At 35.2% G+C, this 25165-nt stretch overlaps 3 protein-coding genes across 3 annotated transcripts in view; all 3 read left to right on the top strand.

Annotated features, from left to right (window-relative positions):
• Positions 1 to 2067: 2067 nt before the first annotated feature.
• LOC141326367 (complement factor D-like) lies at positions 2068 to 3900 on the top strand. Its single transcript, XM_073835114.1, has 5 exons — positions 2068 to 2167; positions 2282 to 2426; positions 2770 to 2914; positions 3273 to 3533; positions 3620 to 3900. Exons 1-5 carry the CDS (start codon positions 2116 to 2118, stop codon positions 3776 to 3778), a joined length of 762 nt encoding a protein of 253 aa, XP_073691215.1. The 5' UTR covers positions 2068 to 2115; the 3' UTR covers positions 3779 to 3900.
• A 946-nt stretch (positions 3901 to 4846) lies between these two features.
• Positions 4847 to 6409, top strand: cfd (complement factor D (adipsin)). Its single transcript, XM_073835115.1, has 5 exons — positions 4847 to 4984; positions 5111 to 5255; positions 5556 to 5700; positions 5781 to 6041; positions 6128 to 6409. The coding sequence occupies exons 1-5, from the start codon at positions 4933 to 4935 to the stop codon at positions 6275 to 6277; spliced, it is 753 nt and encodes a 250-aa protein (XP_073691216.1). The 5' UTR covers positions 4847 to 4932; the 3' UTR covers positions 6278 to 6409.
• Positions 6410 to 14207: 7798 nt separating this feature from the next.
• Positions 14208 to 25165, top strand: part of dnaaf9 (dynein axonemal assembly factor 9) — a 30094-nt gene continuing 19136 nt past the window's right edge. Inside the window, exons 1-14 of the mRNA XM_073834122.1 lie at positions 14208 to 14320; positions 19404 to 19483; positions 19609 to 19734; positions 19866 to 19990; positions 21476 to 21572; positions 21659 to 21765; positions 21915 to 21992; positions 22084 to 22185; positions 22787 to 22842; positions 22948 to 23083; positions 23209 to 23290; positions 23374 to 23410; positions 23487 to 23571; positions 24751 to 24827. Of these exons, the coding sequence (XP_073690223.1) occupies positions 14271 to 14320; positions 19404 to 19483; positions 19609 to 19734; positions 19866 to 19990; positions 21476 to 21572; positions 21659 to 21765; positions 21915 to 21992; positions 22084 to 22185; positions 22787 to 22842; positions 22948 to 23083; positions 23209 to 23290; positions 23374 to 23410; positions 23487 to 23571; positions 24751 to 24827 (1238 nt within the window). The 5' untranslated portion in view covers positions 14208 to 14270. The remainder of the gene's footprint in view (positions 14321 to 19403; positions 19484 to 19608; positions 19735 to 19865; positions 19991 to 21475; positions 21573 to 21658; positions 21766 to 21914; positions 21993 to 22083; positions 22186 to 22786; positions 22843 to 22947; positions 23084 to 23208; positions 23291 to 23373; positions 23411 to 23486; positions 23572 to 24750; positions 24828 to 25165) is intronic.

The following is a 25165-nucleotide window of genomic DNA, read 5'->3' on the forward strand; positions in this document are numbered from 1 at the left end:
ATCTTTTTAGCCAGAACTGAACCAAAACAGTGCCATAACCCAACCCAAAATGAGCCAAATCATGAAAACAGATGTGGCTGATATATGGATCTTATATGGTATTCATATGGCTGAGTTTTGTAAAGGGCTATGGACCTTACGTGGCCCATATGTGGCTGATAGACCAAAAGCCATTATTTAACCATATTTATGCAACATCTGTATTTTATTTAAAATACCAGTTGCACATTAAATCTTAAACACAAAATTGATTCACAGACATTTTTTTAATATAATCAAATTTTAATAACAGAAGTACAATACAGAACATAACAGAAGTATGGTGTATGTCAAATGAGTAAAAATATGTACAATAATGGATACTTTTAATAAGTCTCACCAACTTTTCTTATTCACAGTCTGTCAGGAAAAAGGAGAGAAAAAATAACATTAGCATATCATAATTAGTATCATACATTAGATATTATTTTAATATTAAGACAAGCCATGACATGAGTGCTGCTGTGTAGCCCTTCTTAAATGAGTAAAACTTCAGTTACTCTAACAGACTATTTTAGTTTTTGAATTTAATGTTTACATTTTACATACTGTCTCTAAATGTTTGTATCTCAAGGGATACGTTGCCCTTTTAGGGGTAGAAATCAAGATATAAAAACATATATAGACATTTTGTGGCATGTGTTTTATAAAATCAAATCTTTTTGTAATCTAGACAAAACACATATTGTTGGAAAGGTCTGACAGTCAAAGTTACATATTCATTGGCTGTTTTGTAATAGAAGTGATATTGTGACAGAAATTAAAAACATAACTTTGTTAGATACATGCTATGATTTTATAGAAATTTTTGTGTACAACATATTTTATATAATATATATTTTATATAATTAATTATTTTTTTATCTTTACTGTAAATTTTAATGTTTTTTACACTTAATTTAAAAAGGAATTACAACCATTTGTTTAAATGTTGCAACAAGCATTAAAAAACAAGTGTTCTGTTTTCAGTGAATTTATACCCCCAACGTGGCAAGTGAAGTTTTGAAAAAAAAAAAAAAACGTAAAAATTTTATTATTTGAGTCCAAATAAGATGGAAAATAGCAATATTATTCATGTTTAATTAAAGTATTCATGTCTTTAAAAAAGCGTGTTAAGACATACTTCTTTGAAGTTGCTTATGAGCTTAAAAGTTTGTGAAGTGTGTGCAATTTTTATTTGACTTCTTTTAATGCTTGTATTTGCTTATACTTGTTTCTGTGTATTTATGTAAAAATGTTTTCTTCACATTTTTCTTTTGATTTACTTATACTTGTTGAATCATTTAAAGTTTTGATTATCTTTTATTGATGTTTTTTAAATATTTGTTTCATGCCTGTGAAGCACTTTGAGTTGCATTTCCGTATGAAAAGTGCTATACAAATAAATTATTATTATTATATTTTTAATAAATTATTTAGCAATAAATTAACTTTATGGTCTTGACCTCTAGAGGGTTAAGTAGAACTTCACACAAACAAATCTGTTGTATTGTTTATAAAGGTGTGAAAACACTATATACCATAGATGACACTAAATGGAGATATTATTGTGTTCTAGGGATAACTATAGCTTCACTATACTTCTTCTTTCTGTAGATGCACTCTGTTTCAACACTCTGCATGGTGTGGAATAAAGCAGCATTCTCCCACAAGTCTACGTGTTGAAAAGTGTTCATGTATCTGTCTAACTTTAGGAAGAGAGACACCAAAGTGAGAGCAGAATATAATTATTAATTAAGTGATCAATTAAATTACTTTTGAATGTTTGTGTATCATGATTTACACAAATATATTAGGCAGCATAACTGTTTTCAACACTCATAATAATAATAAAAATGTTTCTTGAGCAACAAATCAGCATATGAGAATATGCTGAATTATTTACTAATTACATTGTTCATATAAAAAAGACATATATAAAAAAGTTGTGGTGTGGGGTTGGGGAAAAAAAATGCAAAGAGAACAACACCCACACACACACCTTCTGTCTCTTTCTCCCATTTTGGCATTATATAAAGCTCAGCCCAGGCTCAGTGGTCTTCAGTCTGAGAAGCATACAGACAACGAACATTCACCATGAACAGACTGATATTTGCCTCTTTCCTGCTTTATGCAGCATCTCAAACTGGTGAGCACTATTCAATATTCTCTTGAGCATTAATTTAAACGCTAAACATTTTGTCTGGTTAACAATGCTTTTCTCACATTATGGAGTTTGATTCCACATTTTTGTTTTGTGCAGGTGAATGCATCACTGGAGGAAACGAGGCTGTTGCACACTCTCGTCCATACATGGCTTCACTTCAATGGAATGGAAGACATGAGTGCGGTGGCTTTCTGATCTCCAAGCAGTGGGTCATGAGTGCAGCACACTGCTTTCAGGATGGGTATGTGACATAACAACACTAGTGAGCTGTCCGACCGAAGTGCAATGCAAAGTTGAAATGATTTCAGCAGCATATATTTTATAATTGCAGTCCCTACAAAATCTATCACCTCTAGGTGCTTATACGTACATTTAAAATTGTAATATGTACCTTTAATATGCATCCTTTACTTAATAATGTACAAAAGTGTTCCTTTCTGAAAAGGGGTACCACCCAGTAACAGCTTTTGTACCCTTTTTCTGAGAGTGTAGATTAGTTGTGGTTTGTTCTAAGCATTCGTTTTTATAAAAACTGTATTATATTTTTCATCTATGCAAAATGATAAATGTCCCATGTGTTGCAGGAGGACATCCGGTTTTAAGGTTGTGTTGGGTGCTCACTCACTGTCTGATGCCGAGGACACTAAACAAACCTTTGAAGCCAGTGCTGTCTACAACCATCCTGATTTTAGCATAAGCAACTATGACAATGATATTGCCCTGCTCAAGGTACACTGTAAAAGGATTTCACTAGTTTCAACTTAAAAACTTAAGTTCAGCAGCTGCCTTAAAATTTTAAGTTAAATCAACTTAAAACTTTAAGTTATTTCAACTCACGACAATCAAATTAGATAAAATGACTTGTACTTTTAAGTTGATTGAACTTATGAGTTGAAATTACATGTAGTTTTATGTTGATTTAACTTAAAATGTTAAGGCAGCTGCTGAACTTATGTTCAACTTAAGTTGAAACTGGTGACAGCTTTTTACAGTGTATATGCTGTGATCAAATCACATCTGTGAGTCTGTGTATCTAAATAAGAAATATACATAAGAAAAATATTCTTATATGCTGTTTTTTTGACAGCTGGATAAGCCAATCACTGACAGCGATGCAGTGAAACCAGTGAAATTTGCACGCCAAATATGGTCTGACCCATTGAAGTCTGATGTGGTGGAAACAGCTGGATGGGGCTCCTTGAACAACCTGGGAGCACGACCAGACAAATTGCAAGAGCTCAGTATCACAGTAATGAGCCAACTCCTCTGTGGCCGCGGTGACTACTATGGAATGAAGTTCACAAACAACATGCTTTGTGCTGCAGAAAGACGAAAGGACACCTGTGATGTAAGTTCACTGCAATGATTCAAGACAAACTTAACTATAGTCTAATACATGACCTCTCTCATTTCTGCTGTCTTTTGGTCTAATAGGGTGACTCCGGAGGTCCTCTCCTATTCAAGGGAATTGTTGTGGGAATAACCTCTAATGGAGGGAAGAAATGTGGCTCCATCAAAAAGCCTGGACTCTACACGATCATCTCCCACTACACAAAGTGGATTGACAGTACAATTACCATATTAAAAAAGTAAAAAAAAGTTAATCCTTTAAGCTTTTTCAAGCTGCATCCTTTGCATAAAATGTATTTCATTGGCAGTGTACATGTATTGCTGTTTTCTACGTTAATAAAACCTTTTTTATCTGCCTAAATCTACTCACAGTTGTTTTGCTCATTTATTTGTTAAAACAAAAGTGTTGTGCTGTGGTATTGCTTAATTATATACTGACATGTTTGCGGTACACTCTTAAAAATAAAGGTGCTTTAAAAGGTTCTTCACAGCGATGCCATAGAAGAACCATTTTTGGTTCCACAAAGAACCATTCAGTCAAACCATTCAGTTTAAAGAACCATCTGTTTCTTACATTTTTGTAATCTGAAGAACCTTCTTTTGCCACAAAGAACCTTTTGTGAAACAGATGTTAAAGGTTCTTCATGGAACCATTTAGACAAAAAAGGTTCTTCTATGGCATCGTGAAGCACCTTTATTTTTAAGAGTGTATACGCTCTTAAAAATGAAGATACTTTATTGCAATCTAGTTCCATGAAAAAACTTTAACATCCACAGAACTTTTTTTTCAAACACACAAAAGGTTAGTACAAAATGATTATTAAAATGTTCTTCACACTAAGAATAAATTGCTCTTTTAAGAACTGTTCACTGAAAGTTTGTCTATAGAAATGCCACATGAGGTTCAGGAGGAGACTTTGTACATTATTGTGATAGTACCACCAGCAACAGCTCACTGATCCAATAGAAAAAAAAAATATGTAGAAGATAGTTAAGGAATGAGGGTGCAGCTCCAGGGCCACTTCTGATTGATACGGGCAGTGCATGTGTGGGTGATCCAAAAACATGGGAAAGTCATTATTCCCGATTTTCTTTCGGTTTCACTCTGGACAAACATTTCTTGTCCTGTCTTCACTTTACTGATTACGGTAAAGGAAACATTTGGAGGAAAGGAAAAGTAAAACAGATACAGAGTTGATCTAAAGGAAAAGATAAGATGCAGAGGAAGATTTATGCATATTCCTGTTTTCTCTCTTGTGGTGCAGGGTTGGGAAAAGAATGCAAAGAGAACAACGCCCACACGCACACTCTTTCTCTCTCCCATTTGGGCATTATATAAAGCTCAGCCCAGACTCAGTGGTCTTCAGTCTGGGAAGCGCAAACAACGATTGTTTACTATGAACAGACTGATTTTTGCCTCTTTGCTGCTTTATGCAGTATCTCAAACTGGTGAGTACTATTCAAAATCAGTACTTCTGGACTCTATTTATGCATATGTATTTCTGTTGAACATTTAAACACTTATATTTTTCTTATGTTATGAGATTTAATTATTTATTATTGTGTTATATGCAGGTAAATGCATCACTGGAGGAAACGAGGCTGTTGCACACTCGCGTCCATACATGGCTTCACTCCAATGGAATGGAAAACATGAGTGCGGTGGCTTTCTGATCTCCAAACAGTGGGTTATGAGTGCAGCGCACTGCTTTCAGGATGGGTATGTGACATAACATATTTCACAATTTCACTCTCAGAAAAAAGGTGCGAAATTTGTCACCTTTTTAAAAAGGTTTCAGAATGTGCCATTTAGGTGCTAATGTGTAAACTTAAAGTTGTTATATATGCACCTTTTAGTCAATAAGTGTTCCTTTCTGAAAAGAGGTACCGCCCCTAACAGCTTTTGTACCTTTTTTTCTGAGAGTGTAGATTAGTTGTGGTTTGTTCTAAGCATTTGTTTCAGAAATTCTGTGTTATATTTTTTATCTATTCCAAATGATAAATGTCCCGTGTGTTGCAGGAGAACATCCGGTTTTAAGGTTGTGTTGGGTGCTCACTCACTGTCTGATGCCGAGGACACTAAACAAACTTTTGAAGCCACAGATGTCTACAACCATCCTGATTTCAGTATAAGCAACTATGACAATGATATTGCCCTGCTAAAGGTATATTCCGTGATCAAATCACATCTGTGAGTCTGTGTATCTATAAAAACATATATTCTTATATACTACTTTTTTGACAGCTGGATAAGCCAATCACTGACAGCGATGCAGTGAAACCAGTGAAATTTGTGCGTGAAAAAGGGTCTGACCCATTGGAGTCTGACAAGGTGGAAACAGCTGGATGGGGCTCCTTGAACAACCTGGGAGGACGACCGGACAAACTGCAAGAGCTCAGTATCACGGTCATGAAGCGAATGCTCTGTGGCCGCGGTGACCACTACGGAGCAAAGTTCACAAACAACATGCTTTGTGCTGCAGAAAGACGAAAGGACACCTGTGATGTAAGTTCACTGCAATGGTTCAAGACGAACTTAACTATAGTCTAATACAGGACCTCTCTCATTTCTGCTGTCTTTTGGTCTAATAGGGTGACTCCGGAGGTCCTCTCCTATACAAGGGCATTGTTGTGGGAATAACCTCTAATGGAGGGAAGAAATGTGGCTCCAGCAGAAAGCCTGGACTCTACACGATCATCTCCCACTACACAAAGTGGATTGACAGTACAATGAAAGAGTAAAGAATAAAAAAGTTCATCTTAAAAAACTTTTTCAAGCTGCAGAATCCTTTGTATAACATTTTTTCATTAACAGTGTACATGTATTGCTATTTTCTATGTTAATAAAAACTTTTTTACATCTGCTTAAATCTATTCAGTTTTGCTTTTGTTTGTTCACTTTCAAATATGTAAGTTTTGCTAAAAAGCATCATCAACACCAGTATTCAACAAGTTATTGTGAGGAGAGACAATAAGAGTATGATAGAAATAGTCAAGTTCATTGTTCCTGGCCAAATATATAATTTTATGTGCTTACATTATATGCATACATATAATATGTATTATATTATATTGTATTATATAAAATTAGATTATTGATCTGTAAAGCACCATAAAACAACTTAAGTTGACCAAATTGCTTTACACATAAACCAATAACACAAAAAACATCCAGATAACACAACATAAACACACAAATGTTTCACATAAGATTATAGGCAGCCATTTTACAGTTTTGAACCATAATTATTTTAGGTCCCATTTTACATTAGGTGGCCTTAACTACTTACATTTAAATTAATCATTTGGTACAATGTACTTATTGTGTACATACATGTTTTTACATTGTATTTATATATTTTAAAAAACCTATATGTAATTACATTTGTAATTAATTTCTGTATTTACCACTGTTGAACCAACCCTTAAACCTACCCATACCACCAAACCTGTCCCTAACCTTACACCCTAACCCACCTTAATAAGCAAAGGTGTTTTGCAATGCAATATGACCACATTAAGTCTTGTTCTGAGAATGACAGGTAATTTTAGATTTTCTGATCTTAAAGTAAAGATCTTAAAGTTTGAAAGAATGTAAATGTAAATTTTGAAACCGATTCCAAAACAGACAGGCAACTAATATAATGAAGATGGAATCATTTGCAGTTGTGCTAGTGCTGACAAGTTAATACCATAGTCTAAAGAATTCGAAAAATCAAGATGGAAAAGATAAAAGCATAAATGACTCTTTCACAGTCTGTGGCTGATTATAAAAAGCTTAATTTTCGCTATATTATATTATATTCGTAACACTTTACAGTAATGTTCATTAGTTAACATTAGTTAACATGAACTAAGAATAAACAATTTGTACAGCATTAAGCATTTATTAATGTAATGGTTATTTCAGCAATAAACTAATGCATTATTAAAATCACAAGTTGTGTCTGTTAAAAGTGTTGCCATTATATTATATTATATAATATTACATCCCTGCTGAAAAAACAAATATAAACCATCACAGAAATTATAATGGTTTCCACTACAAATACCATTACAAACCAGGCTCTTTTTACCATTTAAAAAATAAAAAATTGTTTCCTGTAGCATACTTGGGACATATTTCTTTAGGATTTAGTGGTTTTAAAAAGCCACCAATAGAAGGCGACCAGTTACCAGTAGAGACCACCAAGCACCATTACAGTTTACAGTAAAACCAGTACAATTCCTTATATAAAAAGTTTTATAGGCTAGAGGGTTTTTTTTTCAGCAGGGATTAATATTATATTATATTATATTATATTTCTACATAGCCATTTCACTGGGTTAACAGGACAAAAACAATATCAAAAGTTATATTTTGTCAGTATTTGCCATTTTAAAAAAAGCATTAAGTTTAAACCTGCCATCTACTCAGATGCATATTAAAACTGCTATTTATCAGCATTTTAAAGAAATCATTTTAAGAGGAAGCAGAAGACATTTTTGCAATGAGACTTACAACCACAAGCAGATAAGAGTAGTGATCTGTATGACTGATAGATAAATAAAATATTTCCACATGTTCTGGCAGTTCAACGGCATGATGTTACACTTTCTTAGATTTGAGTCTAATATGTTGCAATGGTAAACTGCTCACTGTGTTATGTAAGACTTTCTGAGTGTTCATTAAATCTGAGTTATGAAATCTATCTATTGTTTACATATGATATGCCAGTATCTAACGGAATCTCTCAACAAATTAGTACGTTAAACAGACCACTCAACACCCATCTATGTTGCAATATCAGCTATCTTAAACAGCCCATGTCGGGTCTTTTAAGGAGAGCATTTTTCAGTTTTAGGTGTTGCAAAACACCCATACTTTATGAGACTGCAAGCATTTGCATGCCAATAACTCCTGGACCTGGTTATAATTTACAGTGTTTAGAAAATTTCCATTGTTTTGTTTGCAATATCTGTTCAGACACCTGTAAACGATTTCTAGCAGGCCCGTTATAACTGTTGGCCAAATATATATTCTTTACAATTGATTTCTATTGTGGTTACAATGGAGGAAAAGGATAACATTCTCTGTAATCTCTTGACCAAATGTCCACCCAGCATGCTCCAGTTTTTCTATTTCAGGAAGACTGCTTGATAAATTCTTGATAACCAGCTTTTGTTGACAGGATGGCAGGGGATATTACTGCCTGCTCTCCAAAGCTCCATAATTTCTTTTATTAAACATTAAACCGAAAAACTCAATGCTTCAGAAGAAGATTACTCTTTCATGGATTTCTTTTGGGATAAGCAGACTCTTGGCAGTCTGATACATTTACCTCATTTTGTAACATACATCATACTCCTCCTGCTGGCTCTGGTTCTTGTCTACCCTTCTCCAAGCCAGAGCGGAGATAAAGTGTGTCCAGTCCTCTGGTAATGGGCCCACAACAAGAATCGTGTTTATCTGAAGTGAACAGAAATGAACAGTACAGGTTCTTACACAATTATGTTGCACATGCCTTTCTTTTCTTGGCACCCTTTTGGGCCCAATTAGTAGCAACTGAGGACTGTTTAAATGCCACAGCCTACCTGAGTATTGTTGCTGTTCGTGTCCATCCCATTATGACCACATTGTAAGGGCATTGTCACCAGATCTCAATCCAATAGAGCACCTTTGGGATGTGATGGAATGGGAGATTTACATGATGGATGTGCAGACGACTGCGTGATGTTATCATGTCAGTATGGACCAAAATCTCTGAGGAACATTTCTAACACCTTATTCAATCTACACTATGAAGAATTAAAGCAGTTCTTAATGGCAAAAATGGGGTCCAACCTGGTACTAGCCAGGTGTACTTAACCAAACATAACTCTCTAATTTTGTAAATTATTACTGCTGAAAATGGTCAATTATTGTCATGTTTTGGGCTATACTAATAGGTCAGACATTTGGAGTACTATAGACTGCTAAAAGCTATAACAAATCGAGGAGAAGAGTGAACAAAAGGCATTTGGGTTGGCCGAACTGAACCAGGATTTCCAGGGCAAGAATTAGACTAATATCTTAATTATTACTGCATGTATGTATCTTAACCACCTATTAACTTTAGTTTGTCAAAATATTGCACAAAGTACAAAGTCCTTCTCTATATTGAGCAGGTTTTTTTACATGGTGTATAGCATAAATTACCAGAATAACTTTTTTAGCAGTGCATTATCTGTGCAATCAATGCTGTTGTTTACATCCAAGTATCTCCAATATGGCCACGCATCCAGGTAACTGACCAAATGTGACATAAGTGCAATCCCTCTTTTCACTGTAAAAGACCGTGAATTTAACGGTAAAGGACTGTACAAATGCTACAGTAAAAACCTGTTAAATGGTTAACAGTAAATTCCCCTACTATATACGGTGAAAAACTTACATGCAATTTTACAATAGTATACCGTTTTTGAAAGTGAAAAGATACTTATAATTTACAGTAAATAACCGTAAATTGACATTTATTTTTATTTTCATTTTTTTGTATAGTGTTTTTCACGATACAAATCGTTGCAAAGCAGCTGTACAAAATGTAGGCTACTACAATATATTTAGTAGCTTATTAGTGGTGACTACTGTATGTCAAGTCGATGTACATATGGTATAAATGTTAAAATCAGTAATGGTGTAATCAAACTGCTCAATTCCCAGAATCCCACATTCCCAGAATTCCCTGTTACATTTCAAATTTAATGTGTTTCTTTTTAGTTTTTTCTTATCAGTTTTGTACATTAGGGTTGTATGTTACACCTAATGTTGTTTAATGAATGTTTATTGCATTATTTCAGTTTCATGTGTGTTACCATGATGGTCTTTATTGTTTGTGTGAATGACACTGTGCACCTTCTATATATGTTAATACTTAAAAGCTGTTTGTGACCACCTGCAATTGGTGGTTATCAATGTATTACAAAGATACAAAACAGATTTCAGTACTTCAATAGGTTGGTATATTAACATTATATCAGTTAATGAAATTACGGTAAAACTGTAAAACCTAAAAGGTTGCTACCATATTTTTTATGGTAAAATTCGGGCAACCACAGCTGCCGTTTTTTTACTGTGAATTTTATGATTTTATTTTGACAGTGTAACACAATATACAAAAACTAGGAGGCATTCCAAAAGGCACACTGTATATTTGCAACAGAAAACCTTGGTCATTCAAATGTTTAATTTTTTTTTAATTGTACGTCTTGTTTTTCACAAAGAATAGGATTTGTGAGTCAGTTGAGGGAAGCAATTGCTTCAGCAATTAAGAGGTCTTGAACATGCACAGCTGTGGCCATGGTTGGCATTTGATGTTGGTTAACTGTGTTAGCTAGTCATAATTTTTAGCTGGTAACATTTTAAATCAGATAGCAAACAGAAAAGAGGAGCAGACTTCATAAAAGGAAGTCAATTCCTCAGGGTCCAGTGCTGGAATGTTGTCCATAGGCTGTGTTCCTGTTTTCTAAAACAGTAGTCAAGTAAAATTCTGTGGAGGAGCTCAGGAAAGACGTTTTCTTTCTAGTCAATCATGGCAGGGGCAAAGGTGTAGGCTACTTGAGTCTGTTCAGTGACTTAACCCAACCATCTAACTAGGGCATTTCCTTTATGTTCCTGATACACGTCTCAAGGAAGATTTATTTCAGTGTGCCTGTGCTTGCAATTAAAGGTACTAAAACAATAAACTTGATAATATAATTTGGCCTAGAAGCTTGTGTTTGTCCAAGTGTGTCTTTGTTTTAGTCTTTGGCAGGGGTTTCGTGTGTGTTTAAAGGAAGTTCAACAAACTGCCTGCCAGGTCTTTATCTTCGTGTTATCACACACAAAGCCATCTACCGGAGTTCCTGTTTTTCTATTTTTGCTGGTCTCAGACTTACACAAATGAGTAGGCTTGATAATTCTACTTTGGTATGTTGCAAAAGTGGTTAGTGGTTCTTCATCTCCCAGCTCCAGAATGTGTGTTTTGAATAATAATAAAGTTTCAAGACATTTCTAAAACTTTCTCACAGGACAGATTAGGAAAAAAAGACAAGAATCCCCTACACTAAAGGAATGTGTAACAGTATAGCCTGTTTCAAACTAATCAATCAGCACGCAACACAAACATTACAAATTGAAGCAAATGAAAATAAATACATTACAAATAGAAAAAATAGAAAACGGTAGAATGAATAGCAGTGTTTTTCCCCCCCAAAGAACTGCATGTGCTAAAACGTATTTCTGCTCAGGGGTTTAATGGACTGTGGTTAGTTGTTTGACCAGCAAAAACCTAGCTGGTTAATCTTGTTTTTGAAACATAGTGGCTGGTAAACCGCAAATGACCAGCCTTGACCAGATAACGACCATTTTAGCTTTAGAGTGTTTTTACGCCACGTCATAAATTGGCCATATTGACGGGACTGAACATAAACAATGCCACTGCAATGAACTGAACTTGCATATTTTGCTGATTATTGCTGCTGAAAATAATCAGTTATTGTCATGTTTTAGGCTGTACTAATCGATCGGACCAGGAAAACATTTGGAGTACTATAGACTGCCAAAAGTCTGAGGAACAAAATGTGTTTGGCCAAACTAAACCAGGATTTCCAGGGGTCCGTTCTTCGTACCTCGCTAACTAAGTTAGCTGATTTTAGCTGGATTTGATTGTTGACGATTTTGCGTGATCTTGGATCGCTCGGTTCTTCGAAGCTCATCCGGGACTTGCTGTCATAGCAACAGGTGCGCAAGCTTAAACCATAGGCTTAAACCTACTCTGGAGCAGGTTTATTTCATGTAAACAGGATTCAGGCTGCGCTCCTGGCGGGTTATGATTGGTTGAAATGGCGAGGTCACATCTGATTGGTTAAAGTGCACGACTGACGCGGACTGACTCACGTGGGAAAAGAAAAGTATTATAAGTAAAGTAAATTAATAATTTTATTCACCAAGGATGTATTAAGTTAATAATTAAAAATTTATTAAAAGTTAATAATAAATAATTTACATTGTTATATATATATATATATATATATATATATATATATATAAATATTGAATAAACACTGTACTTTTTAAACTTGTTATTCATGAAAGAATCCTGGGGTTTATCCTGGGAGTATGTTAAAAAAAAAAAAAAAAAAAAAAAAAATATATATATATATATATATAAAAACATTATTTTATATTGTAAAAACATTTTGCAATATTACTGTTTTTTTCTGTATTTTTAATCAAATAAATGCAGCCTTGATGAGCATAAGAGACTTCTTTAATACAAGTCTTACTGACCCCAAACTTTTGAACGGTAGTGTATAAAAAAATAAAAATATAAATAACATATCAAGGAAAAAACATGTAACATGGGCAGCATTAACTAATTTAATTTGTTCACTACTTTTTGCCAGCCCTCTCTCCTTGCTTTTCCAGCCTTTGCAGTTTTCCCTTGCGTTTTAATTAAACTCTGAAACTCCTGAAATCCCTCAATCAAGAGTTCTTGCTCTGCTGCAGAAAAATACTGAGCTCGCTCCTTCGTCATGTTCGCCGACCAATCAAAGAGTTCGCGATCAATGTTTCTACCATTGATACGTAGCCCCTTTTAAGCCACTCAGTGATCTCAAATAACTTCATCCAGCTATACTAATCATCAACAACAGGTGCGTTCGGAGAACCGGAATAGCGAGCTCATAGTTAGCGCGATGATTTGATCTTGGATGTGTCATTTGATCTTGGATGTAGTAAGCGAGGTACGAAGAACGGACCCCAGGGCAAGAATCTTGACAACATTTGCGTTTGCTCTTACCATTTCTGGTCAGGCAGGTAAAATAATAGGCTGATATCTTAAGTAGTACTGCTTGTATGTATTTTTTCCACCTATAGCCTAACTTTACTTTGTCATAATAGTGTGCCTTTCCTGCTTACTAAGTCTCTATATGATTTAGCAGCTTTCACACATTTTTCTATGGTTTAGACAGTATAAACTAGCAGAACAACGTATTTAGTAGTACATTAAGTGTGCAATCCATGCTGTTGTTTACATCTGAGTATCTCCAATATGGCCATGCATTCGAGTAACTGACTAAATCGTGACATAAATGCAAACCCTCTATTAGCAGCTACCATGACCCAAACACAGTATAAATGAGCTATAAAATTAAGATATGTGTGATTAAATTAATACAATATGCAGACAAAAACAGTTGTAAATTGGATTTACATAACTTTGATGTTCCTTTTTATGAGATTAATATACATATTAATATTATAAATGTGAATCTGTTTTAGGAACTGGACCTGGAACCAGTCCAAACTTGAAACGTTATTTTTGTGTATTCGCATAAAAATTGATTTAACCGAGAATAACGTTGCTTGAGGATTGCAAGAGACTGGTCATATTTCTTCCTTTGGCCTCAGCTGAGGAGGAGGAGGCAAACGCGTCTTTTGTTTTGATGTTGCAATAAATGTGTTCAGAAACATTCAGAAACAAACTGATACATAACCGTCACATACAATGTCGATATTTTCATTTACGGGATAAAACACTGTCTATCCTGTAGTAGTGTACAACGATGAAAATAACGACTCCCCCTCTCCTTGAGGAGATGGTATGCGCGGTTCCTATGCGCTCTAGTCTGTTGTTCTCTCCTACAGTGAATCGTTTGCTTACTATGGAGACTAGCAGCAGCAATAGAAATAGTGACAGATCTCCAAACGCTTTCTAAATACCAAACAACGACCATGGCTGCTATAAGGAAAAACAAATCTCCTATAATGACCGCTGCCGTAAGGTAATTATTATTTTCCGTGGTTTATTTTCGTGCCGGTTGTATTATAGGCACGATGTTTTTATTTCAAGCCAAAATGACCGTTGCTGAGGCTCGCGGGCCGAGCGCCAACGCGCGCCTCCTCCATCTCAAGACATCTTGTCAAAAGAAGAGATTTCCGTGTAATGAGATGCTAACATAACCAGTTATTCAATAAAAATGTAATTAGCTCATTGTCGTTAAGCTAATTGTCTAGCACCCCCGCCCACCCCTCAGCGTGAAACCATTATTCTCGCTTGATTTCTGATCTCCCGTTTCCAAGATGGTGACAGAATGGGAAGACTGTAAACATCCGTTCGCCTGGGTTTTAGTTAAATATGATCTTAAAGATAAGGATTTTGCTTTGTTTTGGATATAAAACGTCTAATTAATCGTTTTTTCATTCGGTCATTTAGTGGTATATTCAGTATGACCGGTTTGAATTCATTATCAAGACATGTCTTATTTCACTCAGAATGATGTTTGTTTTTCAATCTTTTTTAGTTTCACAAATTGTTTTGAATAAACTGTACTGAAATAAATATCTTGATCCTTACATTATACAGCTGTAGCCTACATAAGCATTGCTATTATATGAGATCATGGCCAATGATGAATATGGTGGATCTGGGGTGAAGGGAGGGCAGTGTTTCTCACAAACATTCACAGATAAAAAAAGGCCTTTGTTCCTTTTTTTTTTTTTTTTTTTTAAGAAAATAGGCCTTTGGACTCTCAGCACCTTATTTAAAAATATAAAATGAATAATTCATCCAAATATGAAAATTCTGTTATTATTCATTTTGTTAGTCCAAACTCCTACACTGTTGATTTGTTTGTGGAATAGAAAAGGAAATATTTTAAAGAATCTTCTCTCAGATTTTCCAAATAATAACAGTTTAGAGCAGTGTTTCCCAAACTTTTTTTCTGGGGACCCACATTTTAAAGTCGATAAATCCTTGTGACCCAATAAACATTAAGCCCATATAGTTCATATATCACGAAGAGAATTTATGCATTAACAAAATATGTGTGACCATTTTTAAGGTCATGCTTCCACTTAACTATTTAAAAGAGATACAGATATTTGACAAAGCACATTTTTTTTTTATTTAAGTAAAATGCAGATTTGCAGAAAATGCTGTTTACCAAAAACACAATATTTATCCGTTATTTTGATTTCAAATCCACAAGTGCTTTTTCAGCATTGTGATCCTCTTTTATCACAGTACACTAATACAGTAACAGACATTTTCACGTTTAAACTCAATAAAAAACAACATATTATTCAATGCACTTGACTTCTAGATTTGTATATTAAGTTGCTCAAGCAAGTTGCAACACATTTAAACACAACATAGGGAGGCTATAGCTTCCTTTTCTAATTGAAATTGGGCTATCAAAAAATATTTTAATTAAAACTTACCACAGACAGAAACAGTCGGCTCTCATGCTTTTCTTTCGCATTAAATCTTTATTAAAAACAATGCTTTAAAGAACTTTTCTGCCTGGACAAGTGCACGTATTATGTTGCCTTTTTCTTTAAAACTGCACTTTTCCTTATTTTAAACCTAGCCAAAAAGCCACGTGTTGACTGTGAAAAAGTGGACTTCATTTATATGCATTTATGGGACATTTTCGTGTCAATCCATGTTCATTTTTACAGCGAACAATGTGCTGTCACTTTAATTCAGCACATGCAGCGCTTGCAGCACAGCAAAAAATAGACTCTGCCGAAATGATCGCTGCTCTGCTGCAAACGCACTGCTTCTGGGACGCACTGCTGGACTGCAACTGCGTGCAGTGTGAACGCTCCAATCCGTTAACATGGGTGCGGAAAAAAATACGCAACGCATACGCACTGCAGACGGAGTATGAAACAGGCGATGCAGAGCGCAGCTAAAGAACAACAACAAAAAAAAGAAAGCAGAAGAAGAAACGAGCTCCCTCGTGCGGCTAATAGGTGAACTACACATATAAATTTTAATCAAGAGTATATAGCGCACTGAAAAATAGTGCTCGACTTGGCGACCCATACAATATTTCCTGGGACCCCGCCTTTGGGAATGACTGGTTTAGAGGGTTTGCACTTACGTCACAATTTGCTCAGTTACCCAGATGCGTGGCCATACTCGGATGTACAGTTAATATACTAATACCAGTGTTTCCCCTAGGTTTCCAGTGTTGGGGGCTTAGGGGGTTGGGTGCCGGTAGCCAACGTTACTTTTTTTTCCCCGGTACTTTACCCTACTTTGTGAAATAACGAAAACATTATTATAGACTTATTCAGTGGAAAAATAAGTCCAAAACTCTCTATTTTAACATTTTGAACAATAGGGCTCTACCAACTTTTGCTTTTTTTTTTTTTTTAATTCTTGTGTGTATTATTTTTTCTCATAATCAAATTAAAAGTATAAACATTTATTTATTTTTAATCAAATGAAAAATAAACCCTTTTAATTTTTGGCAAACAAACAGAGGTTTACTGTTAAAATCAATAAATAATAATAATTTAACATTTAAATAATAATTGTAGTATTTTTTCTACAATTAAGTGGTTAATCTTGTTATATTTATTTTTATCATATATATTGTTTCATGTCAATTATTTAAATAGGAATATATAAACAACTACATTATACTGTACAAAAGTAATACAAGACTAATGTTCTGTTACATGTTACTTTTATTTTGACAGGTTGCCTTGAAGTTTCTGTGTGTGTACAGCATGTTATGATGCTAGTTTTCTCAAATGAAACGGTAAAAGTGACACTCACAGCAGCTTTGGATATTGAGTTTATCTGTTCATGCGAGATGCAAATGCCCAAAATTAGCGGGAGCGTCACGTGTGCTTCAGTATATGCGTGTAGTAAAAGCGCGTCTCCACCATTCATACATACAGAGGCAAACGGAGCATGCAGGATTCATATTGAAACGGTCTTTTTGCATTTCAGTTTTCACAGACACTAGTCCATATCGCGATTTGAATGAAGTAACAGACCAACTTTTGATTTATTAATCCAAAAATCGACGAATTTACGTGGCATTTCGCGCTATAGTAGATTCGGTTTTTATGAATGGAGTCCGCGATCCCGTCTGTGTTTCCGCAGATGAGACATTGTAAACACGCGATCATGTAAAGACAGAAATGACATGCCTTCGTGTAAATAAGATAAATAACACAAGGCAATTTAGTTTGTTTAATAAAAGAACAATGTATAGCCCTGTTCTATAGGAAAGATAACCTTAATGACTTCTATTGTGATCTGACGCTATATCAAAAATAAAATGAACTTGACATTCAAGGGGGGCGGGGGGTGCCGTTGGGGGGGCGGGGCGCCCCCCTAAGATAATGGTAGGGGAAACACTGAATACATTGTTCTACTAATTTATGTCTAAAACACAGAAAAAATGTGGAAGCCGCTAAATCATATAGAGGAGGACCTAGTAAGCAGGAAAGGGTGAAATATTTTGACAAATTTAAGTTAATAGGTGGTAAAGATATGTAAAAGCAGTATTAATTAAGATATTAGTCTAATATTTCATAAGAACAAACACAAATGTTGTCAAGAATTTTTTCCTAGAAATCCTGATTCAGTTTGGCCAACCACAAATGCCTTTTATTCCAGTTTTTTGCACTCTTTTCCTTGAGTTATAATGTTGTCCGACCTATTAGTACAGCCCAAAACAAAAAATAATTGACTATTTTCAGCAGCAACAATCAGCGAAATATGCAAGTTTCGGTTGGTTCGTTGGCACTGTTTACGCTCTGTGCTGCCAATATGTCCGATTGATCAAGCTTCGTGAAAACACTCTATAGTGACCACTCAGTGACACCTTTAACAAACCAATTGCAAATACTTTTATGGAAGTATAAGCTATTAAATATAATCTACAAATAGTTAAACTATTAATAGTCAAACTAGGCCAATTAAAAAACAAGAAACTATCATTATACTTTTTGTATTATATGCATATAAGTATTAACATTTATTTAATTAAAACTGAACCTACATACATTACTAACCCAAAATCATATGTTCGAAACAGTATTGAGTATTGAACAGTAAACAAGTATTGAAGAATCAATTTCAGAATACACGTGACTTTAGGAGTTTGATACACTTTCGAAACCACTGATTTGAAACAAAACATTTGTAAATGTTTGTAATCTTCGTGAACCGGTGTTTAAAAAGCACAAATCACTAGTTACGACACAAGCAAGAACTTTATGTTGTCTAATACACACACAAATTGTATTTATTCTGACAGCGCTGCATGAGTTTGTTAGCCAGGGTTTAAAGTCCAAAGCGCTAGGGAAATCTGCATGATGACAATCATTCATAAATCTGCTGCTGTCATCCAAAAGTAGTACTGAGGTCATCTTGCGGGTTTCTGCCAAAATAACAGTCAACATTCATAAATGTTAATATTGTGATTTTACTGTTATTCTGTAAAATAAAATAAAAGTGTCATTACAAGTCATTACAACAGCTATATTAATACATTTATTATAAAAAAAATTGGCAAAATACATGGAGGAAATGTTTGGTAATCGGCCTTTGTCCTAGTGTGTAAATTTGTTCGGCTTCGGCTAAGCATTTTCATTTCGGTGCGTCCCTATTGACAACATTTGTGTTTGTTTTTATAATTTCCAGTCAGGTGGGTGAAATATTAAGCTAATATCTTTATTAATACTGCTTGTATGTATCTTTACCACCTATTAACTTTAGTTTGTGTATTGCGCCCTTTCTCTCTATATGATTTAAGAGCTTCCACACATTTTTTCCGTTATTTAGACAGCATAAATTAGCAGAACAACGTATTCAGTAGTACATTAACCGTGTAATCCATGCTGTTGTTTACATCTGAGTATTTGCCAGTATGGTAACTGACCAAATCGTGACGTAAGTTCAAACCCTCTACAATGACAGGATTTTAATTTTAACTGTTTCCCCGCATTGAGTGCTTTAAGGAGTTCCTCCTTCCCGTTTCGTGTTATGCAGTATTGTATAGCTTTGTTATTTCCTAAACCATGTCCAGTGAATATAATGCAATGTTGTTTTTGCAGCTGCTCCCGCTTACGGCAGGTCCAGGCTCTGCTAAGGGAAGATGTTAATACAGCTCCAGATGGCATCCTTTGCTCCCTGGGTGAGTTAATTAATCAATATCACCTGTGCTCTTTCACTCATATGATCTTTACTCCAAAGAGACAGGTGGAGATGACTTGCTCCAGTGAGCCACCTGTAAGTAATATGCTGTGTTTGATTTTTCAGGTATTGACAGCCGCTACAATGAAGGCTGCAGCGAGCTGGCCAGCTACCTTTTCTGCGGCTTGTATAAACACAACCATTTTGACATGGAGCAGATCCCAGAGGACTTTCCAGAAGAAGTGCTGGATGGTATGACAATAACATATCTATTCATATTCACTAATAGGGTTAAAAAGCTCTTTCACTGCAGTCAGTTATTCTTGGCTGGAATGAGTGTATTTGTTGTACATATAATTGATTTTATGTTTGCTTATTCCTAGATGTGATCATCCTTATTAAGGCGGAGTGTGTGCATCTGTACTGCAACCCAGTGAATTATGGGTATCTGCTTCCCTATGTATCTCACTGGAGGAATCTGCAGCTTCATTGTCTGACCGAAACAGAAGTAATGATCTACAGCACTGCTTTTCATGATCTCTACATCTCTACTTGGGATGCATCAATATTAAAATTCAAACTGATACAATAATACAATATTTTTATGTGATGGCAGATGTTTTGACTATATGTAATATAAACAAATTTTGTCTATACAGTTGAAGTCAAAAGTTTACATACACCTTGCAGAATCTGCAAAATGTTGATTATTTTACCAAAATAAGAGGGATCATACAAAATGCATGTTATTTTTTTATTTAGTACTGACCTGAATAAGATATTTCATGTAAAAGATGTTTACATTTAGTCCACAAGAGAAAATAATAGGTGAATTTATAAAAATGACCCTGTTCAAAAGTTTACATACACTTGATTCTTAATAATGTGTTGTTACCTGAGTGATCCACAGCTGTGTTTTTTGTTTTGTTTTGTTTAGTGATAATTGTTCATGAGTCCCTTGTTTGTCCTAAAGAGTTAAACTGTCCGCCATTCTTCAGAAAACTCCTTCAGGTCCCGCAAATTATTTGTTTTTTCAGCATTTTTGTTATTTGAATCCTTTTCCAGCAATCAGTGTATGATTTTGAGATCCATATTTTCACAGTGAGGACAACTGATGGACTTAAATGCAACTATTACAGAGGGTTCAATCGCGATCGCTCACTGATGCTTTAGAAGGAAACATGATGCATTAAGAGGTGGAGGGTGAAAACTTTAAATTTGAAGATCAGGGTAAATTTAACTTATTTTGTCTTCTGCGGAACATGTAAATATCTTCTGTAGCTTCTGAAGGGCAGTACTAAATGAAAAAAGTATGATATTTAGGCAAAATAAGAAACATGTACACATCTTCATTCTGTTCAAAAGTTTACACTTCTGGCTCTTAATGCATTGTTTTTCCTTCTGGAGCATCAGTAAACATTTGAACCTTCTGTTCCTTCCCAGAAGACAAAATAATTAAAATTGACCCTGATCTTTAAATTCAAAAAGGTTTTCATCCCCCCGCCTCTTAATACATGGTTTTTCCTTCTGGAGCATCAGTGAGCGTTTGAACCTTCTGTAATACGTGCATATGAGTCCCTCAGTTGTCTTCAGTGTGAAAAGATGGATCTGAAAATCATACAGTCAATGTTGGAAAGGGTTCAAATACACAATAATGCTGAAAAACCAAAGAGTTTGTGGGAACTGAAGGATTTTTCTGAAGAACAGTGGCCAGTTTAACTGTTCAGGGCAAACAAGGGACTCATGAACAACTATCACTAAACAAACAAAAAAAAAAAACAACAACTGTGGACCATTTAGGTAACAACACTATATTAAGAATCAGGTTTTTGCTATAGATAACATTTAATAGATAATATAAATGTAAAAAAAGGGAAAATTTGTAAAAACAATGAAGTATTCATTATTGGATGATATATATTAAATATTTACTGTCACATATTCATCTGATTACTGTTTTTTTGTTGTTTTCTCTTCATTTTCTATCTCCAAGTATGAGGATGAAGAGGTAGCAGAAGAATTTAAAATCTCAAGTTTTGTGTCTATGGTTCAAGATTGCCGTTGCATTGGAATCCCCTACAGTTCACATGGTAAGCATGGGATGCACTGATGAAGGCATTGCAGAAGCATTGTTCTTTTAACCATCATGTTTACAGTTGATTCATATTGTCCATAGGCCATGTTCAGAAGTTTGACATGTTCATGTTGGAGAAATGGCCCATCATTCAGGCATTTGCCTTGGAAGGAATTGGGGCCGGAGTGTTTTTCACCATGAAATATAAGGTTTTGTATTTATACTCTATGACCTTTACTTATACATGACTTACGGGTAATATATTTTACAATAATCTTATGTTATATAATATGATAAAGGAACACACCTGTTGTTATTGTGTCCTTCACCAAAACTGTTTGTTTCTTGCATCTTATAGCTCACAGATGTAAGTCAGAGACTTTGGCAAGTCTACAGCAGATTGGACCCAGCATCTCTGGACTGCCTTCTCAATGATGTAAATCACTTGCATATATTGCAATTGTTAGTCAAATGCCCATGCACACATTTCTTTCTTATATAAGAGTGGATATGATACTCTCTCACAGGATCTTCAGCTTTTCGAAAGACAGTGGAGCTGTCTGTTCTCCAGTATGGAAATTGAGAGTGCACTTTCCATGCAGGAACTGTCAGAGGCCCAAGTTGCAGAGGTGCTGTTTGTAATATTATGACTACCAGAATTTAAAGTCCAAATGAAACCAAAGATAGTTTACTTTCAGATGACGTCACCTAGGTAGCATGAGCTAGGAAAAAGTTAAAGGGATAGTTCTCCCAAAAATGAAAATTCTGTCATTAATTACTTACCTTCATGTCATTTCAAACCTGTAAGACCTTCGTTCATCTTTGGAACAAAAATTAAGATCTTTTTAATGAAATCTGAGAGCTCTCTGACCCTCCATAGACAGAAAGGGTCCTACCATGTTAATTTGTGTTCCGAAGACGAACGAAGGTCTTACGAAGCCTTAAATGACGTAAAGAGTTGGGAGAAAATCGGATGTGTCAGATCCGCATCATGTGCATCAGGTTTTAAAGAGACCACACTCCTTTTAAATTGAAACCTGCTTAAGTCTGGGTGAGAGTAATTAATGACAATTGGTCCTAATGGATAAAATTAGTTCCAAATTAATCAAGCCATCTCCTGCATTTTTTTTTTGTTATTGTGGTTTCATGTTGGCTTTAACAGTCACTGAAAATAATGCATTGGACATGATTTCTTGTGTGATGCTGAATCTCATTTTCTCTGTCTTTTAGCCTTTCAGAACATATTATTCGCATGGCCTTATTTCCAGCAATATCACAGACAAGAGGTATTTATATGATGCAGTTGCTCTTATTTCTGTGAAAGACATTCTGCAGGAGTTAATTCTCTTTTTTTAAGGCATGTAATGAATTTGACACTGTTTGTACGCCAGTAAAAGCAGGCAGCCATTTGTGTTGTTTGGGAGTCACTCTACTAAGGAAGATTTGGAGAACTACTGTTTCACCTTCCCTTCTGAAGGCCACCAGGTTCGCAACACTGGCCCTGCTGGGGGTGTTGCCAAACACATGGTGAGAGCGCCACACAGTGGCATTGTGACTAAGACCTCGACTTAATATACATGAAATCTTCTACTGTCTTAGTGTATTTTTCTACATAAAACAATCTTAATATGTGTTTTTTACCACTCTCCCAGCTGCTGCAATGTGTGGCTCCTAAAGGGCCACTAGCCTGTGCTCGAACCTATTTCTTTGGAAGCACACATGTCCCATACTTAGGTAAGTGTATCTTTAGAAGTTGTTCTAATAAAATTATTTTAAATTCATTTTTCGTAAATTCACTGATTTCTTTAATCCAACAGGAAATGACAACACCCAGCAGAAGGGCACAGATCTCCAGTAAGTACTCCATTCATGGTGCTGACTGTGTTTTAAAAATTGGATTGGTATTAAAAGTAGACCTGTTGTGTTACAGGTTGCTTTCACATATCTACTCAGCTGTGGTTCAGTCTGTGCTAGCAGGAATTAAATGTTTCTCCATCAACTCCAGTGCTAGCAAGGTAAGTATTACACCAAAGAGTCTCTCTTTAATAAAAGTGTGATCAACATGAATGGGGATAGTTCACCAAAAAATAACAATTCTGTCATTAATTACTCACTCTCATGTCATTCTAAACCCGTAAGGCCTTTGTTCATCTTCGGAACACAAATTAAGTTATTTTTGATGAAATCCGAGAGCTCTCTGACTCTCCATAGACAGCAAGGGTACTATTACCACAGCACAGAAACTGAAAATATCTTAATTTGTGTTCTGAAGACAAACAAGGTCTTACCCACTGCGCAAAGATGTGAAAGACACGTCCAAACAACGTCTTTTGTACGTCGTTTTTGAATATTGACATAATCTAGACATCCGTCAGACGTCTAATGTTTAGTGGGTACAGGTTTGAAACAACATGAGAGTAATTAATGACAACATTTTCATTTTTGGGTGAACCAACCCTTTAATGTAGGGTTTACGATAAAAATAAAAAGGCAACTAAAAATGACAAAGCAAGCTGAATAAGTAGTATTTAATTGTAAGTTAATTTTTTTATATTATAGACTTCTGATGAACTATAAGCATAAAGTTTTAAAACCTCAAGGTGTGGTCACATTAGCAACGTTTTATGGGCAAAAAGAGGCCACTGTCCAGTGTCCATAGTCACGTGTACTGTAGCAATTATGAAGCACAGTTCACACAGAAGTCACTAAAACCAAGTTGCTTTCTGTTGGTCAACATGGTGAATTCGTCTGTGTGTGGATTTGTATCAAGCTGATTGGATTTAGCTTGTGAATTCACTGAACAATGGTTAATGTGATGGCACCTTAACAGAAGACTGGAGTCCATACCAGAACTATAATGATAATGACACAAAGGAAATATATCACTGAAATATTGCTGGAATTCCAGATTTTTTTCAAGCTGATGAACGAGAAAACATTAACAGCCAATGAAAATCCTTCCTAATTTAAAGCAGGCATGGCAGTTTTGTTTACAGAACACAAAATAAACATAGTTATCATCCTATGGTGTGGACACTAATGTGGTTATCGTTATGATTATAGTTACAGTTATTATTCTTGGACTGAATGACCTTTTATACTGTATGACATATATGGTGCCATCATTATGGGCTTAGAAAGAACTTTGCTCAGGCTATCAATATAGAAAATGATGCACACATATTTTTTTCAAGGCAAAGGATGTAGCAGAGCAAACGTTTCAGCTGGCCTTGGACAACTTTGGGTTGATTCAGTACAGAGGAGCTCTCAGGTATGCAGCACACAAAGAAATGGCCCAGAAGAAATCTGCAGACTTTTTCTTTTGTCTTTTTTTTTTAGCTGATTAAGGGGTGAATTCTATGAAATGGATTTAAACACTGTCAAAAGAAGGTGAAGTATAATCAAATTATCCCAAATGTATTCAACAAACACAGAAGGGGTAGATAATGTGTAGAACTGACAGATGTTCCAATTCTGTGGAAATCTGCATAACTTTCTCTGGGGTTCTGAGCTTGCAGATTTCTTGTGGGCCTTGGCTATTAGACAGTGGTTATTAAAAGTAAAGTTACAGTTGAGGTCAAAAGTTTACATACACCTTGCAGAATCTGC

Source organism: Garra rufa, chromosome 2 (genome assembly GCF_049309525.1).
Source record: "Garra rufa chromosome 2, GarRuf1.0, whole genome shotgun sequence".
NCBI classification, from domain to species: Eukaryota; Metazoa; Chordata; class Actinopteri; order Cypriniformes; family Cyprinidae; genus Garra; species Garra rufa.